Consider the following 18,527-nt stretch of genomic DNA (forward strand, 5'->3'; position numbering starts at 1 on the left):
CGAACTGGGGATGAGGGTGGAGAAAACAGTGCAACAATGAATGAATGAAAACCCAAAATCTCTGTAAATGTTCATTAAAACGAATAAAATTTAAGGAAAAAAAAAATCCCCAAATCCCAGGCCAATGATGCATAAAAAAAAAAAAGTCCTTCACCATGATCAAGTGGGATTCATACCAGGTTGAACCATCAAAGAATGTTTCAACATTAGAAAAATAATCTGTGTAATCCATTGCCTCAATTAAACAAAGGAAAAGAACCACATGGTCATTTCAATTAATGTCGAAAAGGCATTGACAAAATTTAACACCTTTTCCTGAGAAAAATGCTTAACAAAATAGAAACAGAAGAGGAATTCCTCAATGTAGTTAAATGCATATACACAAACCCATCAGATAGCATTACTCTCAATGGAGAGAGATGGAAGGCATTCCCTTTGGGAACAGGGGAACCAGACAAGATTGTCTTTCATCACCTCTCCTATGCAATATTGTACTAGAAGTCCTAGTCAGATTAATAAGGCAGGAAAAGGAAAGAAAAGGCATCTAACTTGGCAAAAGGAAGTAAAACTACCTCTTTTCATAGATGACATGGTCTTATATATAGAAAGACTCTATAAGAAAATGATTAGATTTACTGCCCAATTAGTAAAGTGGCAGGGTACAAGATGACTATACAAAAGCGTCAGATTTCAGGAATGAAATGAATAAAAGAATGAAAAGAAAGAAAAGAATGACACTTACAATAGCAATTCATAAGATAAAATATTTAGGAATAGATGTAACCAGAGGAACAAAAAGTCTATATATACAGAAAACAAGAACCCAGTACTACAAGGAACCCAAAGAGACCCACATAAAAGGATAAATATACCATGTTCTTGGATTGGAAGACTTACCATTGTGAAAATGGCAATATTATAATCTATAAGTACTATGCAATCCCTATTCATCTACTGTCATCATTTCTCGAACAGATAGAAACCTCATTTGGAAAGGAAATAGATCTCATTACAGATCTCAAGCAGATACTGAAGAAGAAAAATAAGGTAGGAAGCCTCACACTTCCTGATTTCAAAACCTACTATAGAGCCACAGGAATGAAAACAGAGTGATACTGGTACAATTACAGGTTTGCTATGGACAAGCGATATTTGACAAAGGGATGGGATCCACTAAGTAGGAGTGAGTCTGCTGGCAATAACGGGTTGTCCATTTGCAAAAACTGAAACAAGACCCACACTTGACATCATATGCAAAAACTAACCCAACATGGATAAAACTGACACTACAAAGGACATCAAAGAAAAAAAAAAATGGGGGCAAATTTGGTAGCTCCGTGGCAAGAAGCTGTGCTACAATCCCGAAGGCACACGGTTCAAATCCACCAGCTGCTCCATGGGAAAAGAATGGGCAATCTCCTCCTGTCCGATTAACTGCCTCTGAAAATCCACCAAAGGTTCAGCTGTGGGTCAGTTCTGACTTGACAATACACAAAAAAACAAGATCAAGCTATGGCTTAAGAAGAATATAAAATATAACTGGCATCAATCAACAGAGGTTATACTAAATGAATGAGACTTCCTGAAAAAGGAAATCTTTATGTACATTAAAAAATTCTCCAGAAAAGTAAAAACAGAACCTACAGTTTGGGATAAAAAACCTATTTGGCAGTGATATATCTGACAAGAGACTCATCTTTAAAATTTATAAGAAAACCCTCCACACTTAATAAGAAAAAGACAAACAACCTAATTACAAAATGAGTAAATGACATGAATAGACATTTCACCAAAGAAGACATTCGGATGGCCAGCAAACACATGACGAAATCTTAAGTTCATCAGCTCTCAGAGATATGTAATATCCAACACCAAAGAAAGATATCATCCCACGCCAGCAAAAAGAATAATGCTATAAAAGACATTAAACAACAAATGCAGAGAGTTCTGGTGGCCTAGTGGCAAGAAGCTACCCTGCAATCCTGAAGGCACGTGGTTCGAATCCACCAGATACTCTGCTGCAGAAGGAGGGGCAATCTCCTTCTGTGCCAGCTGGGTCTGATTTGACAGTACACAACAAGAAAACAAAAACCCAATAAATGCTGGTGAAAATGTGGAGAGAATGGAGCTCTCATACACTGTTGGTGGTAATGTAAAATGGTGCGATCTACATTCACACAATGGAATACTATGCAGCATGCAGGAGCAATCATTTTGTAAATTACTACCTAACTTGGGAGCGACTGGAGAGCATTATGCTGAGTGAACTAACTCAGTCCCACAAGGACTAATACTATAGAAAACCATTACTGTAAAATGAGTATGAGGATCCAAGGCGGGGGGGGGGAGGGTGGAAATAGAGGGGTGAGGATGTGGGGGGCAGGTAGGGTCGTAATCATAGGGTTGCAAAATTCAGTGGGTGTGTGGGGTGAAGGAAATGGGAAGGATCTTTTGTGGAAAAACTATGTATTCAAACTTTTTAAATAAGCCAGAATAGAATAAAAAAGAATGGTGCAATTACTATGGAGAGTAATTTGGTGTTTCCTTAAAAAGTTGGGAATAGGAATACCTTTTGATCCAGCAAACTCACTGCCAGCTATATGTTGTTGTTAGGGTGGCATTGGGTTGAGTATGACTCATAATGACCCTACGAACAACAGACCTGAATCCTGTCCTATCTGTGCCATCCTCATCATCTCTGATACACTTGAACCTACTGCCGCAGTCACCATGTCAATCCACCTCACTGAGGGTCTTCCTCTCCTTTGTTTCTCCTTCACCTTCCCAAGCATGATATCCCTGTCCAAGGATTAGCCTCTCCTAGCAACATGTCCAAAGTATGAGAGACATAGCTTCACTATGCTTGTCTCCAAGGAGCACTCTGGCCGCATCTTCTCCAAGACAACTATTCTTTTGGCAGTCTATGGGATAGTCAGCACTTTTCTCCAACATGACAACTCAAAGGCATCAATTCTTTTGTCAGCTTTATTTGCCCAGTTCTCAGATGCATAACAAGCAATTGAAATACCATGGCCTGAATCAGGCACACTTTAGTCTTCAAAGAGCTGCGACACAAACTGACATACATTCATGTTTATCTCAGTATTATTTGCAATAGCAAGGAGCGGAAAGCAACTCCAGTCTCCATCAAGAGACAAACAGCTAAAAAACTGTGGTACATTCACAGGAGTATCACGAATCACTAAAAAACAACAAAGATTTTGTGAAATATTGCACAATATTGAGGAAACGAGAACAAATTCAGTCACAAAAGGACATTTGTAGTATAAGACCACTAACATGGAAAGCGAAGAAATAGTTTTTCTTTTTTAAAAAATACATAACGCTTCATGAATTTGCGTGCCATCCTTGCGCAGGGGCCATGCTAATCTTCTCTGTATCATTCCAGTTCTAGTATATGTGCTGTCGAAGCAAGTACAAGAAATAGTTTATACATGGAATCCATCCTGGAGGGTTAATAGAGACGTGAGCAAGGAACATATACACGCACATCTTCCTAGTATTTTCATCACTATATTTTTCAGTTATAAATTGAAGGAGTAGGGGGACTGGAGAGGGAAAGAATCTCAAAGAAACAAATAGTCTAATAAGCATTATGTATTATGGTGGCCTCATGGGTAGGGAGCTGTGCTGTCAATCCAAACGCAGGCAATTCAAATCTACCAGGAGTTTCACAGGAGAAAGATAAACAGTCTCCTCTTGTATGATTTATAAGCCTCTGAAAACCCACTGGAAGGTTAGTTCTGATGTGACAGCAATGAAAGAGAGAGACAGAGGCTTAAACATTTGAAAGACAGACTCATCTTTGGAAAGGATATGTGAAAGATATCAGTAATCCCCTCACTTTACAGGTGAGGAATCGGAGACTCAGACAGGTCATGTTAACTTACTCTGAATCACACCGTTCAAGTGGCAGACCTGGTAGTTGGCCTCAGGGACACCAAATGCAGGCTGGGAGTGGCCGGAGCCCTTCCCAAGCAGGTAATGTGCAGTAATAAAAACGAGGGTGTAAGGGGCAGAGTCAGGATGGAACTCCAGGTGTGGGTGAGCTGTGACAACTTACCTTCTCAGCTCCTGACATCCCATAGGAGGCGACATGGAAGACACAGTCCACGCCTTCAAAAGCGCGGTAGAGGGCTTCTTCATTTCGGACATCTGCCTGCAACAAACAAGGCAGAGATGGGGTGGCATGTTCAAGGCCAGGATCAACAGAGATAGATACCAGCTTGACGTTTAGCTAAGTCCCAGAGCTGGCCCCTTGTTCTCTCCCAGGCTACGTAAGCAGCAGGGTTGAGTGAGGCGAGGGGATGGGAATTCTGACAGAATTCTATCTGGTGGCATCAGCAGCAGCAGTCACCACTTATCATGCTCTCTAAGGAAATTTGGTGGTCTAGTGGTAAGAAGCCACGCTGGAATCCCAAAGGTATGCGCTTCTAATTCACCAGCTGCTCTGTAGGAGAAGAGTGGACAATCTCCTTCTGTGCAATTTATTGCCTCTGAAAACCCGCTGGAGGGTCAGCTGTGGGTTGGTTCCAACTCAACGACACACAATAGTCAGAACGAGAACAAGACACAGGGTGGTGCTATGAGACCCTTGTGATGCGGGTTGTATTTTTTATCGTCTCTTTCTTGTCCTTTTCTACGCTGAGGTCACTGTGAACCATGATGAGGCCTGTGGCTACACAGCTGGGAAGTACAGGAGTTAGGCAGTCTCACTCCAGAGCTTGTGCTTTTAAACACATCACTGATTTGATCTCTAGTCATCCACCAGCCTGGGTGTTCCCTGGTCCCCCAAGTCCCTCATCCCAGCACCTGGATGAACTCGGTTCCTGGAGCCAGCTCCCACTGGGGTCTCCGGAGGTCGAGAAGAATGACAGAAGTGCCACTTTTGGCCAGGCTGGAGCCCAGGCTGAAGCCCAGGTAGCCCCCTCCTCCTGTCACCAGGACCTTCTGCCTGGGAGCCTGGGACGCTGCGGTTGGAGTCTTCTGCTGTGACCCTGGGGCTGGTGCCATCATCTGCTCCTGGGGTTTGGGCTCAGTTCCGGCCCCCTGTTTGAGTCTAGCCTCAGATCCCTCTTTGGGCCCAGTCTTTGATTTTGGCTCTGTCCCAGAAGATGGTGCAGCTCCTGGGCCAGGTACTAACCCAGCTCTTGGTCCAGGCTCCAGACTCACTCCAGGTGCTGAAACAGTATCTTGTACTGGTCCAGACCTTGGTACTACACCAGGGACTGGCCCAGAACTTGGGACAACACTAGGTCCAGATTTCAGCCCTGAAACAGCACCAAAACTGGACCCAGGTCCTGGAATAGCACCAGAACCAAGCCCAGGCCCAAGCACTACACCAATCCCTGGTCTAGAGCCTGGGACAACAGCAGACTTTGGCCCTTGAACAGCATCAGACCCTGGCCCATTTCCTGGAATAACACCAGGCCCTGGTCCAGAACCTGGGACAATACCAGGTCTAGGTTTTGGCCCTGGAACAGCAGCAGACCCTGGCCCATTCCCTGGCACTGCACTAGGTCCTGGGACAGAACTAGGCCTTGGCCCAGAATCTGGGACCCCACCAGGTCCAGGCCTTGCCCCTAGAACAGGAGCAGGCCTGGTCTCAGGCCCTGAGGCAGCACCAGCTCCCGGCCCAGGCTCTGGCACTGTTCCAGTCTTCACTCTAGATCCTGACCTGGACCCTAAGTCAGAACCTGAGCCTGAGACCCCAGCCCAGGCCTGGCAGACAGGGCAGCTCTTATCACCCTGGTTAGAGCCTTTGCAGGCCTCTGGGGAAGAGCCTGTGGAATTGGGCTTCATCCTCTACCACTCCATGTGGGTTCTGAATCGTGCACCTGTAGGGAAAAGCAGAAGAGAGAACAATCTAGAGTCATCCCAAGTCACACCTATCATCACACCCCTAGGGGCTGAGGAAGGGGCCCTGGTGGCAGAGTACACCTGAACTCAGATCATGTAGGATTCTAACTATTGAACAAAGGAACCACTAGTAAAGGTTAATGTCAAGTTGCTAACTGTGGAAAGCAGTTAAGCACTTTTCTAGAAAGCTGGGAATAGAAATGCCGTTTGGTCCAGTAATCCCACTGCTAGGTACATATGCCAAAGAAATAAGAGAGGAGACACAAACTAACAGACACACATCTATTTTTATTGCAGCATTATTTACAACAGCAAAGAGTTGGAAACAACCCAAATGTCCATCAACTGACAAATGGCTGAAGAAACTATGGTACATTCACACAGTGGGGTATTATGTATCACTAAAAAAGGATTAAGAACTTGTGAGATACTACACAACATGGATGAATCTAGAACAAATTATGTTGAGTGACATAAGCCAGGCACAAAATGACAGTTATAGTATAAGACTGTTGTTGTTGTTGTTGTTAGGTGCCGTTGAGTTGTGGATGACTCATAACGACCCTATGAATGAAAGGCCTGAGGACTGTTCACAGAGTTTCCAGAGGCAAGCCATTTTGGAAGTGGATGCTACTCCTGCTTCGAAGTTTGTTTTAATCTGGAAGCTCCACTAAACACTGTCCACCATGGGTAACCATTATTACATTTGGCACATCAATGCCATAGTGTTCAGCATCACAGCAACCATGAGTTACCTCTGTACAGCAATGCACAGACCAGTGCTATACCACCTAGAAGAATGTTTGAAACCACCCCCACCCCCCAAAAAAAACCCACCAATTTTAACCCGGTCCGAGGGCCGCAGATTAAAATCACCCACCTTGGGCTTGCAGCATAACTTTCTGTCCACTAGGCCAACATAGTTCTATGTAGCATAAAACTACTATTCTAAAAAGCTAAGGGTAAGATGACATACAAATAGAGTCAATATCACAGAAACAAAAGGGACAGGGATGGAGGAAATGGGGAGTAAAAGAATATCAATAGATAAGTTGGATGACCTCTCCAGTGTTCTGAAGAGTAACGATGTCAGTCTGGAGACTAAGATGTGCCTGATCTAGGCCATAGTCTTCTCAATTACTTACTATGCATCAGAAAGCTGGAAAATGACTAGGGATGATAGAAGGAGAATTGATGTCTTTGAGCTGTGGTTCTGGAGAAGAGTATTGAATATACCATGGACTGCTAGAAGAGCAAACAAGTTCATCCTAGAGAGGGTAAAATCAGGCTGCTTTTTGGAGGCAAGGATTCTGAGGCTTCATCTGACGTACTTTGGACATGTTGCAAGGAGGGACCAGTCCTTGGAGAGAGACATCATGCTTGGGAGGGTGGAAGGACAGTGCAAAAGAGGAAGACTCTCAATGAGAAGGATTGATTCAGTGACTGGGGTAATGGGAATAGGTGTGTCAGAGACAGTGAGATTGGCACAGGATAGAGTAGATTTCAGGGTTGTTGTACATAGGGTTGCTATGAGTCGCAGGTGACTCGACGGCACATAACAACAAGTTGGATAAAGGGAAAACCATTAGATAAGAAAAGGTTTATCAGAGATTATAATTAATAAATTACATTAATCAATGACACTATAATGAAACAAATATCAGTGAACGTGTGAAAACCCAACATGGTTTGTAAACTTTCACTCAGTTTAAAAAAGTGTTGGGTCACTAACTGAAAGGTTGACAGTTCAAACCAAACAGCTGCTCCATGGGAGAAAGGTGAGATGAAACAAATCTCATTTTAGGATTTTCAGCCTTGGAACCCAGATGGAGGGTCACTATGAGTCAGAACTGATAAGTTATCAAGTGGGCTTGATAATTTTGGTTAGAAGCTAAAGGAAACTCTGAGTAGGAATTGTTACTGTGTCGTCAATTTGGAACCAACTCATAACTGACCCTTCAGTGGGTTTTCAATGGCTTTAAATCACATGGGAGGAGGGTGTCCATCTTTCTCCTGTGAAGCAGCTGGCAGATTTGAATCATGCACACTTGGGTTGGCAGCATACTCCTTACCCACCAGGCTACTGTGGGTTGTTGTTACGTGCCACTGAGTAGATCATAACTCACAAGGAGTCTATGAACAACAGATCTGAACCTTGCCCTTGCCCGTGCCTCCATCCTCATCTCTGATACACTCAACCCTTTTGTTACAGTCACCACCTGGAATCTACCCCTTTCAGATTCTCAAGAACTACGTGATGGTTGCCGCAGTTCTGGGCTGCCCCTGTCTCTCAGAGACTCAGCTCCAGCTCGGGAAACCGGGTCTCACAGTTGTACTGAATAGTTAACACTCATACCAAGATCTCCTGACTTCTCTACCAATGTCCTTAAAATCCAGTGGCCAAGTGAGGCCAGAAGAAGGCAGATCAAATTAGGCTACAGGAAGCAAACAGGGAGGGGCCTGCTTTTCTGACTGTGGAAGTGGAAGAGCTTCCTGGGGGAGGAGGAGATGGGGAGATTCCAAAGAGCTCCGCACCCTGCAACTTGCATATGATTCCAAGAGGCGTCTCCGCCCTGTGCTGACGCCTGTGGTCCTGTCAGGTGTCCAGCAGTTCAGGTGTGTCGGGATCCTGAGGTCCACAAGGGGTCAGGTCTATGGCCTTAGAGCCCAGCCCACTGAAGATCCTGTCCTCCGCATCCTAGGTTCATAGTAAATCAGGATGTCTGCCATTGTTACCATTAGCCCCTACTGCTCAGTCTCCCCTCAACCTGAGGATAAGGTTGGACCAGGAGTCAAACTATCATCATCATCACCACCATAAATACCAGCAGTAACCCACTGTGCACCAGGCCCTACGGATAGAAGGGCAGGTTAATCTCTATCCTTGTGGCACACAGTTGTTGTTGTTGTTGTTGTTGACTGCCTTCAAGTCGAACATGACTCATAGTGATCCTATGAACAAAAGGCCTGAAGCCCCTCTACCACTATCGGCACTCATCAAAGTTCATAGAGTTTGCAGAGGCATGTGGTTTAGGAATTGGATGCCATTCCTGCTTCCAAAATTACACATAGTAGGTGGTCAATATTGTCTGCATAAAAGAACAGGAGTTTGGGGAATAATCAGTGGGCACTGATGAGCCTGCTGTTAACAGCGACCAAACTACAAACCCCTCATTGCTATGGAGTCAGAATCCACTCACCGCTGACCTTCCAACAAGTTTTTCGAGCCTGTAAATTGAATCGGAGGAGACTGCCCATCTTTCTTCAGTAGAGCTGCTAACAGATTTGAACTGCCAGAGAAGTGTCCTACTGGGGTTAGCAGCGTATTGACGGTCAAAGGCAGGGATAAACCAGAAGCCAAACAAAACCTGCTCTACACTATTGGGTCCACTGACTGAGCAATTATACAGACTAGAGTAGATGGGCCTGAGGTGAATTTCAAGCCTCTGGTGGCCGAGTCCTTAGGAAGTTGCACTGCTAACCTAAATTGGCATCACTTCTCTCCCAGTTCGAATCTACCACCAGCTTCACAGGATGCCTTCTCTCCTTTTCCCGAGCCATTTACTGCCTCTGAAAACCTGCTGGAGGGTTAGTTATATTTTGCTTCCAACTTGATGGCAAAGAGGGTTTTTCTTTTTCTTAGTTTTAGCTGGGATGCGCCTTTATGCAAGAACCTTAAAACCTCACTGTACAACAGCAGTAAAATGCCCCCAAATAACCAAAGCTGTTCTGTCTACCTACAGGATTGCCACCAGACAACAGATGTCCAAGCCTTTTGCAAACTACTAGCTTTTACAGTTCACAAGAGCTTCCTTCATTCAGTGCAGCACCGACTCAGAACAGGGCTTGGCGTAAAGTAAGCAGCCAGAAAGTATGTGTTGAATGAATGAAACCACTCAAGGCTGTTGAAGCAAAGCTAACAGGAACGATTTCACGTTTCATTCCCCTGGCAGCACTAGCATAATGTGTCGGACTTCTAGCTCAGAGGTTAGCGGTTCAAATCCACCAGTTTCTCTGAGAAAGACAGTCTCCTTCTCAAAGACTGGAGTTACAGTAAATGAGGTTGATGGTTCGAATCTACCAGCGGGAGAAAAATGGGCTGTCTCCTCCAAGACCCATCATTGTTGTTGTTCTGTGCAGTCGAGTCATAGTCACAGTAAATGATGGGGAATTCTGGCGGACCGGGACTCCACAGTGGGGTTTGGACACTGAGCTCCGCATGCCATCCCTCTCCCAGGGCTGCTCCGGTGGCAAGTCTTCCCCACCGCTCATGTCCCTGCGTTTGTCACCGGCGCCGAAGGCTGTGCTCACCTGCCCCGGGGTTCCCGCGGTGCTGCGTTCTCTGCGCGTTGCGCCTTCTCAGCTCAGAGGCCGCGGCTCCCGCAGCCGCTCCCGGGACCGAGCGCTTGGGGGCGGGGCCTCGCTGGGAGCAAGGCCTCTAGGGGCGGGGACTCCAGGGGGCGGGGCCGTGCAGAGTGCTTGGCCTTCTAGGGGCGGGACCTTATTAGGAGCAAGGACTTCTTTGGGCGGGGCTTCCAGGGGGGCGGGGCCTCACTGGAGCAAGGCCCTCTGTGGGCGGGGATCCAGGGAGCGGCGCCTTACGTGTGGTGGTGGTGGTGTGTGACAGGGGCTTCTAGGGTAGGCGCCCCAAGAAACTTGGGACACTGGATTCTTGCTCAGCCCCTCCCATTTCACCTTCCTCCTTCCACCCCTACCCCCCCGCATCCACTGGGTTCTAGGTGCCAGTCCTGCACAGAATGGATGAAAGTACCCTAACACCCTGCCTGCTGGACTCTGTCCTGTTGTTATTGTGGTTGTTACGTGACATCGAGTCGCTTTATAATTCATAACAACCTATGAACAAACGGCTCTGAATTTTGCCTTATTCTGAGCCTCACGGTCTCTTGTCTCACCTGACCCCCTTGCCACAATCACCATGTCAATCCATATCATCCAGGGTTTCCCTCTCCTGTCCTGACCCTTCATCCTTCCAGTGATGTCCTTCTCCAAGGACTGACCCATCCTGACAACACGTCCAAAGTATGTGAGAGAGAGCTTAAAAATCCGTGCCTATAAGAAGCAACTTGGTTTCACTTCTCCAGAACAAAGCTATTCCTTCTCCTGGCGGTCTATGGTATATTCAGTACTCTTCTCTGGCACCACAACTCAAAGGCATCGACTCTTCTTCTATCATCCTTAGTCATTGTCCAGCTTTCAGATGCATAGCAAGTACTTGAGAAGACCATGGCCAGCATTGCCTTAGAACAGAAAGAAAGAGTTGCTTTCTCTACCTACTTAGACCTTCCACTTTGATCTCTTAGTTCAGCCAGGCTTCCTTCCTGTCTGCCTGCTACCCTTCCCTCTCTCTATTCATCTATCTATCTATCTATCTATCTATCTATCTATCTATCATCTCTATCACATCATCCCATTATCCTTCCCTCTATCTAATTGTCCATTTATGCATTTATGGTTTTTTAATTTAAAATAAAATTTTTATTTTATACTGGTTACTTGCAAAGTTTATATACATTGTTTTTCACACCAGATCTTTCCCAATTCCTTTATCCACATTCCCCTCCAACCATCAAATTGTGCGACACTATGATTACCCCGACTCAACATCACATCACATCACACAACAAAACATTGTTTGATTGGAAGTTGAGTCAAGGGGATGATTTCAGTTCCAGGTTCCAGTCAGTTTCAAAGGTTCCACCAGTCTCTACCAGACCGGAAAAATTTGGTCTTTTTAAATTATTTCTCCCCCTAGATAGCAGAACAACAACTGTATCAGGGAGCATCTATGGTAATCCCTTTAAGAATGATAAGAAGCACTTCTTCTGTTTCAAGGTCATGCAAATATAAGTTCCTGTGATCCATTAGTCTTTTGGATTAACATAAGTTTATTTTCTATCTACTTCTTGCTCCTTATGGGGAGAGACCAATTGTACTTTAGACACAATTGAATGATTTAGATGCAATTTCATGCTGTTGAAAAATATTAAGACCTCAGCTGCTAGTGATCAAAGTAAAATGCAGAATAATGTTCTTATGGGCTATGTGTTTTTTCTTAAATTTTATTATTTCCTGCGTGTGTACCATCAAATCAGATCTGACTGGTACAGGAGGAGATTGACCCTCCTTTTCCAGCAGAGCATCTGGTGGATTTGAACTGCGTATCTGTGGGATTGCAGTGGAGCTTCTTACAACTAGGCCACCAGAGCTCCCATGGGTTATGTTTTGTGAATTGACCTTGATGGCTTCTGAGACTATGGTCCTGAGCTCCCAGGCCTAAAGACTCATTTCATCAAGGTGACTAGTTATGGTTAAAAAGTTTTCCTAATTTTTTTTTATCCCATTTGGTTTACCAGTGCGCTCTGGTGGTATAGTAGGTTAAGTGATGTATTACTAAGTGAAATGTTGGCAGTTTGAACCCAAACATCATTCTATGGGAGAAGAATAAGGCAGTCTTTTTCCATTAAGGTTTACAGCTTGGGAAATCTGATGGAGAGCTGCCATTGTTTGGAATTGACTGAACAGCACTGTTTGGTTGTGGATTAGGGGGTAAGGAGCCATGCTGCTAACTCAGAGGCAGTGGTTCTAATCCATCAGTCGCTCCAAGGGAGAAAGATGGGAAATCTCCTCCTGTGTGATTTACAGCCTCCAAAAACTGCTGGAGAGACCCTATAAATTGAATCTAACTAAATAGCAATGTGGTTTTTTAAAAAATTTATACCCCAGACAGATATAGATGGAGAAATATCAGGCAAATCTATGTAGCTGTGGATACAGTTTCATTTGTCTACACATCATACCTGTTCATTTTGTTTGTCAGACTGTCTATCCTTTTGAGGATTAGTGCCATGCTCACTAAGCTGTGCCAAGAAATCTGGAGAGCAACCACTTGGCCAACTGACTGGAAGAGATCTATATTTGTTCCCATTCCAAAGAAAGGTGACCCAACAGAGTGTGGAAACTATAGAACAATATCATTGATTTCACATGCAAGCAAGATTCTGCTGAATATTATCCAAAAATGCTGGAACAGCACATCAACAGAGAACTGCCAGAAGTCCAGGCTGGGTTTAGAAGGGGTCGTGGTACTAGGGATATTGTAGCTGATGTTAGATGGATCTTGGCTGATAGCAGAGAGTACCAGAGGAATGTCTATCTGTGCTTCCTTGATTATGCAAAGGCGTTTGACTGTGTGGCTGACTCTGAGAAGAATGGGAATCCCAGAACACTTGATCGTGCTAATGCGAAACCTATACTTGGGCGAAAAGGCAGTCGTCAGAACAGAGCAAGGAAACACTGCATGGTTCAAAATTGGTAAAGGTGTATGCCAGGGATGTGTCCTGTCTCCACACCTTTTCAACCTGTATGCAGAACAGATCATCCGGGAGGCTGGGCTCTATGAAGAGAAATGTGGCATCAGGATTGGTGGAAGATCTATAAACAATCTACATTATGCAGATGACACAACCCTGCTTGCTGAAACTGAGGAGGACCTGAAGCGCTAGCTGCAGAAGGTCAAGAACTGCAGCCTTCAATATGGATTGAGGCTCAATGTCAAGAAGACAAAGATTCTCACCACTGGACCAATTGGTAGCATCAGGATGGATGGTGAAGAGATTGAGATTGTTCACAGCTTTAGTCTGCTTGGCTCCACAATTAACACTCTTGGCACCAGCAGCCAGGAAATTAAAAGATGTATTGCGATGGGAAAGTCTGCTATTAGGGACCTCTCTAAAGTACTGAAGAGCAATAGTGTCTCTCTGGGGACTAAGGTGTCTCTGACACAGGCCATGGTCTTTGCAATCACTTGTTATGCTTCAGAGAGTTGGACAATGACTAGGGAGGATAGAAGGAGAATTGATGCCTTTGAGCTGTGGTGTTGGAGAAGAGTATTGAGGGTACCATGGACTGCTAAGAAAACAAACAGATTCATCCTGGAAAGGGTTAAACTGGGCTGGTCCTTGAAGGCAAGGATTCTGAAGCTTCGTGTGACATACTTTGGTCATATTGTAAGGAGAGACCGGTCCTTGGAGAAGGACATCATTCTTGGGATGGTGGAAGGCAGGCGCAGAAGGGGAAGGCCCTCTAGGAGATGGATTGATTCGGTGACTGGGGTAATCAGGATGGGTGTGTTGGAGACAATGAGATTGGCACAGGATAGAACAGAGTTTAGGGCTGTTGTACATAGGGTCACTATGAGTCACAAGCAACTCTATAGCACATAACAACAACAACAACATTACTGATTCTGGTAGATTTTGTATTTAATAGTATTCATCTTTGTTGTCACAAAGATTCTTACCACTGGACTGATAGGAAGCATTATGCTGCATGGAGAAGAGATTGAACTGTCAAGAGCTTCATTTTATTTGGATCCACAATTAACACACTCAGTACCAGCAGTCAGAAAATAAAGAGACCTATTACACTGGGAAAATCTGCAGTTAAGGACCTCTCCAAATTATTGAGGAGTAATGATGTCAGTTTGAGGACTAAGGTGTGTCTGATTCAGGCCATGGTCTTTCCAGTCACTAGCTATGCATCTGAGAGCTGGACAATGAATAAATAAGACAGAAGAAGAACTGACTCCTTTAAGCTGTGGTGTTGGAGAAGAGCACTGAACATCCCATGGATGGCCAAGAGAACAAATAGATTTATCTTGGAGAGGATGGAGCTGGAATACAAGAATAATGAGGTTTCTTCTCACATACTTTGGACATGTTGCTTGGAGGGGATGTTTCTTGGAGAGAGGCATGATGCTGGGAAGGGTGGAGGGTTGGCAAAAGAGAGGAAGACGCTCAACCAGGTGGATTGACATGGTGACTGCTGCAATGGGCTCTTGTGTGTCAGGATGTGTGAAGGTGATGCAGGATAGAACAGGGTTCAGATCTTTTGTTCATAGGGTTGCAATGAGTCGAACTTGGCTCGCTGGCACCCAACAACCACTACCACATTTGTTGTCTGTAATTCTTGTGCATCTCTCTGAGTCTTCCATTTCCTTAGGGAGCTCTGGTGCTGTAGTCCATAAGGAATTGGGCTGTTAACCCAAAGGCTGAACCTCTCTAGAGGTTTAAATCCAACAAGTGCTCCATTAGAGAAAGATGGACAATTTCTTCCCATGGGATCTATAGCTTTGAAAATCGACTGGAAGGTCAGCAATTAACCAGTTCCAAGTCAATGGCAATGCATTTACTTTACTGTTAGATTACCTTTCCTTTCATATCATTTAACAGTTAGTGATTTTTCCTTCCTTTACCTTCAGTCCCTGCTAACTATCAAAGACTGTTTCTTTGGGTAAACCATTTTTTAACTTTTTTTATAATAGTGTACTTATTTCATATTTGTCTTTTTGTAATAGGCTTATTTCCACTCAATACAATGCTCTCCAGGTTCAGTTCTGTTCTGAGGTGTTTCAAGGATCCTTCTTGTTCTCAAACATTGCATAGTATTTCATTGTGTGCCTATACCATAGTAGGCTTATCCACTCATCTGCTGATAGGCTCTTAGGTTGTTCCTGTCTATCTGCTGAGGGGAGTAGGGGAAAGAAACAATCCAGTTAACATAATGAGCAGAGGACATAAAAACAGCTACTTCACCAAAGAAGGAATTCAGGTGACCCACAGATGCTTATCATCTGCTTTCATGGGTACAGGACTTGTCTGTCAGATGCTGTACTATAGCAGACTTTCCAGCTTAAGACAAATTAGGAAGAAGGATTGAAACAAGCCTTCAAAAACTCTATGAACAAAAGAGCACACTTACACAAACAGATACAGCACTGGACGCAGAATCCTTAGACTGAAAGACACTAAAATGAGAAATAACAACTGAAAACATCCACTGATAATTGGAATGTGGAACGTACCTCATGTTGGAAAGGTGGAGGTGGGGGTGTCAGTGAAAGAAAGGAACACTTTTAATGAGATAGATTGGCACAGTAAAGGCAGCAATGGGGTTGAGGACATCAGAAATGATGAGTATGTTCAATGAGATGAAAAAGGCAATCTCTAATTTCATTTGGAATGGAAAGAGGCCCTGAAAAACAAAGCACTCTTAAAAAAGAGAAACAAGGTAGGAGGCATCTCACTTCCTGATTTAAAATCCTACCACACTGCCATCTTGGTCAAGACAGCGTGGTACTGGTACAATGACAGACACATAGGTCAATGGAATAGAATTGAGAACCTGGAAATCAGCCCATATACGTATGGTTAACTGATTTTTGACAAGGAGATGAAATTAGTTAAGTGAGGAAACAACAGCCTTTTTAATAAGCGGTGTTGGCAAAATTGGAAAACTATCTGTAGAAAACTCAAGCAAGATCCACACCTCAATCTACACACAAAAACCAACCCAAAGTGGATCATGGATCTAGGACTAAAACCAAGGTCCATAAATTTTATTAGAGAAAAGCTTGGAAGAACTCTAAAATCTCTAATCTGCAACATAAACAAACAGTCTTCCAAGTATCCTGAAGAACTTACAACCAGGAGAGGATAAAATAGATGAATGGGACCTTCTAAGAACAGGGTAAAACGGGAAGCCACAGACTGGGAAAAACTATTTGGTAAGGACATATCTGATAAGGGACTTATATCCAGAATTTATAAAATATTCAAGTACCACAACAAGATAAACAATCCAACTGAAAAATTGGCACAGGATATGAACAGACACTTGACCAAAGAAGACATTCAGATGGCAAAGAAACACATAAAGAGATGTTCAAAATCCTTAGCTCTAAGAGAGATGCAAATCAAAACAACTAGGAGATATCATCTCAACCCAGTAAGAATTTCAAAATATAACAGAACAGCAAACATCAAATGCTGGTGAGGCTGCAGAGAAACTGAAACCCTTATTCTCTGTTGGTGAGTGTGTAAAATGGTGCAACCACTATAGAAGGCTGTATGGCGCTTTCTCAAAAAGTTGGAAATAGAAATACCACTTGACCCAGCAATTCCACTCCTGAGAATATACTCTAAAGAAACCAGAACTTCCACCAAGCAGATATATGCTCACCCATCTTTATTACTGCTTTGTTCACAATAGCAAAGAGCTGGAAACAACCCAAGTGCTCATCAACAAATGAATAGACCGAGAAGCTGTGGTATATTCACACAATGGAATACTATGCTGCACTGAAAAACAAGGAACTCATGGAATATTATTCAAAATGGGTGACCCTGGAGGACATTATGCTGAGTGAACGATCTCAGTCACAAAAAGACAAATACATATAGTGTCACTGTTTAAAGAAGGACTGACACTGGAGTTGAGGGAAACTAAGAGGGGATAAATAATGTCTACTGCATTGAAGCAGATGAGGGAGAGAACAGTTTAGGAAGAATATGTGATTAGATATTATTGTTATGACAAGAGTCTAGAATGAAAGCTGCATAGTGGAGTGTACTGGGGGAGGATTATATAACAATGAAAGATTTTTTATTTTTACTTTTCAAAGGGAAAGCAAACTGGGGGAGGGGTGAGGAGGGAGGAAAGTGTGCAACAACGAATGAATGGAAATCCAAAGTCTCTGTAAACTTTCATGAAAATAAATAAAATTAAAAATTAAATTTATAAAAGAAAAAAAGAAATGATGAGGACGGCACAGGATGAGACAGGGTTTCGATCTGTTGCTCACTGGGTCGTTATGAGTCACAGATGGCCCAGTGACACGTACTAACAACAAAAACAGATACTGAAGAAGACCTGGACCTTCCTCCACAACTGACAGAGAACTTTCCTCTAGAGACTGCACCTTGAACTTGGACTTCCAGCTTCATAAACTGTAGCTACAAGAGAATACATTTTTGTTGTTAAAGAGATCCCCTTGTGGATCTCTGTTATAGCTACACTAGATAAATAAGATACCCTTTCTTCCAGCAATGTGTGAGAGTTCCAATTGTTCCATGTATTGACATTTCCAGATTTTTCTTTTTAGCCCTCCTTGTGGTGAGTGTGTAGTGGTATCTCTTTGTGGTTTTAATTTACATTTCTCTGATGAGTTCAGTTGTTGGGAGTACCTTTTCATGTATTTCTAGTCTGTTTTATGAAATGTCTGTTTGAGTCTTCTGTCCATTTTAAGATATTGAGATGTTTATCCTTTTCTTATTGGTTTGAAGGAGTTCTTGATGTTTTCTTGATACAAATCTTACAAATCTACACACACACATTTATATCAAATAGTGTTTAGTTAAAGTTATTTTAATGCTATTTGTGAAATAAATTTGCCATGCTGTTAAGAGGGGTCAGTCCTTGGAAAAAGACATCAAACTTGGAAATGTGGAGGGTCAGAGAAAGAGAGGAAGACCCTCAATGAGATAGATTGACACAGTGACTGTCACAATGGACTCGAGGCTATCAGATTATGATGAGGATGGCCCAGGACAGGGCAGGGTACAGATCTGCTGTTTATAGCGTTGCTGATACTTTTTCAATCTGTATGCAGAACAGATCATCCGAGACACTGGGCTGTACGAGGAGGAATGTGGCATCAGGATTGGTGGAAGAATCGTCAACAACCTGGGTTATGAGGATGACACAACCCTGCTCGCTGAAACTGAGGAGGACCTGAAGCATTTGCTGCAGAAGGTCAAGGATTGCAGTCTTCAATATGGATTGAAGCT

At 43.6% G+C, this 18,527-nt stretch overlaps 1 protein-coding gene across 1 annotated transcript in view; it reads right to left on the bottom strand.

Moving 5' to 3' along the window:
- SDR42E2 (short chain dehydrogenase/reductase family 42E, member 2) overlaps window positions 1–18,527 on the bottom strand; it is a 49,986-nt gene that overhangs the window by 29,017 nt on the left and 2,442 nt on the right. The window contains exons 2-4 of the mRNA XM_006892695.1: window positions 10,192–10,318; window positions 4,834–4,991; window positions 4,085–4,180 (exon numbers count right to left, since the gene is read on the bottom strand). Of these exons, the coding sequence (XP_006892757.1) occupies window positions 4,085–4,180; window positions 4,834–4,991; window positions 10,192–10,318 (381 nt within the window). The remainder of the gene's footprint in view (window positions 1–4,084; window positions 4,181–4,833; window positions 4,992–10,191; window positions 10,319–18,527) is intronic.

Source organism: Elephantulus edwardii, unplaced genomic scaffold, assembly GCF_000299155.1.
Source record: "Elephantulus edwardii isolate Elephantulus edwardi_28Jun2011 unplaced genomic scaffold, EleEdw1.0 scaffold00117, whole genome shotgun sequence".
In the NCBI taxonomy this organism is placed as follows: domain Eukaryota; kingdom Metazoa; phylum Chordata; class Mammalia; order Macroscelidea; family Macroscelididae; genus Elephantulus; species Elephantulus edwardii.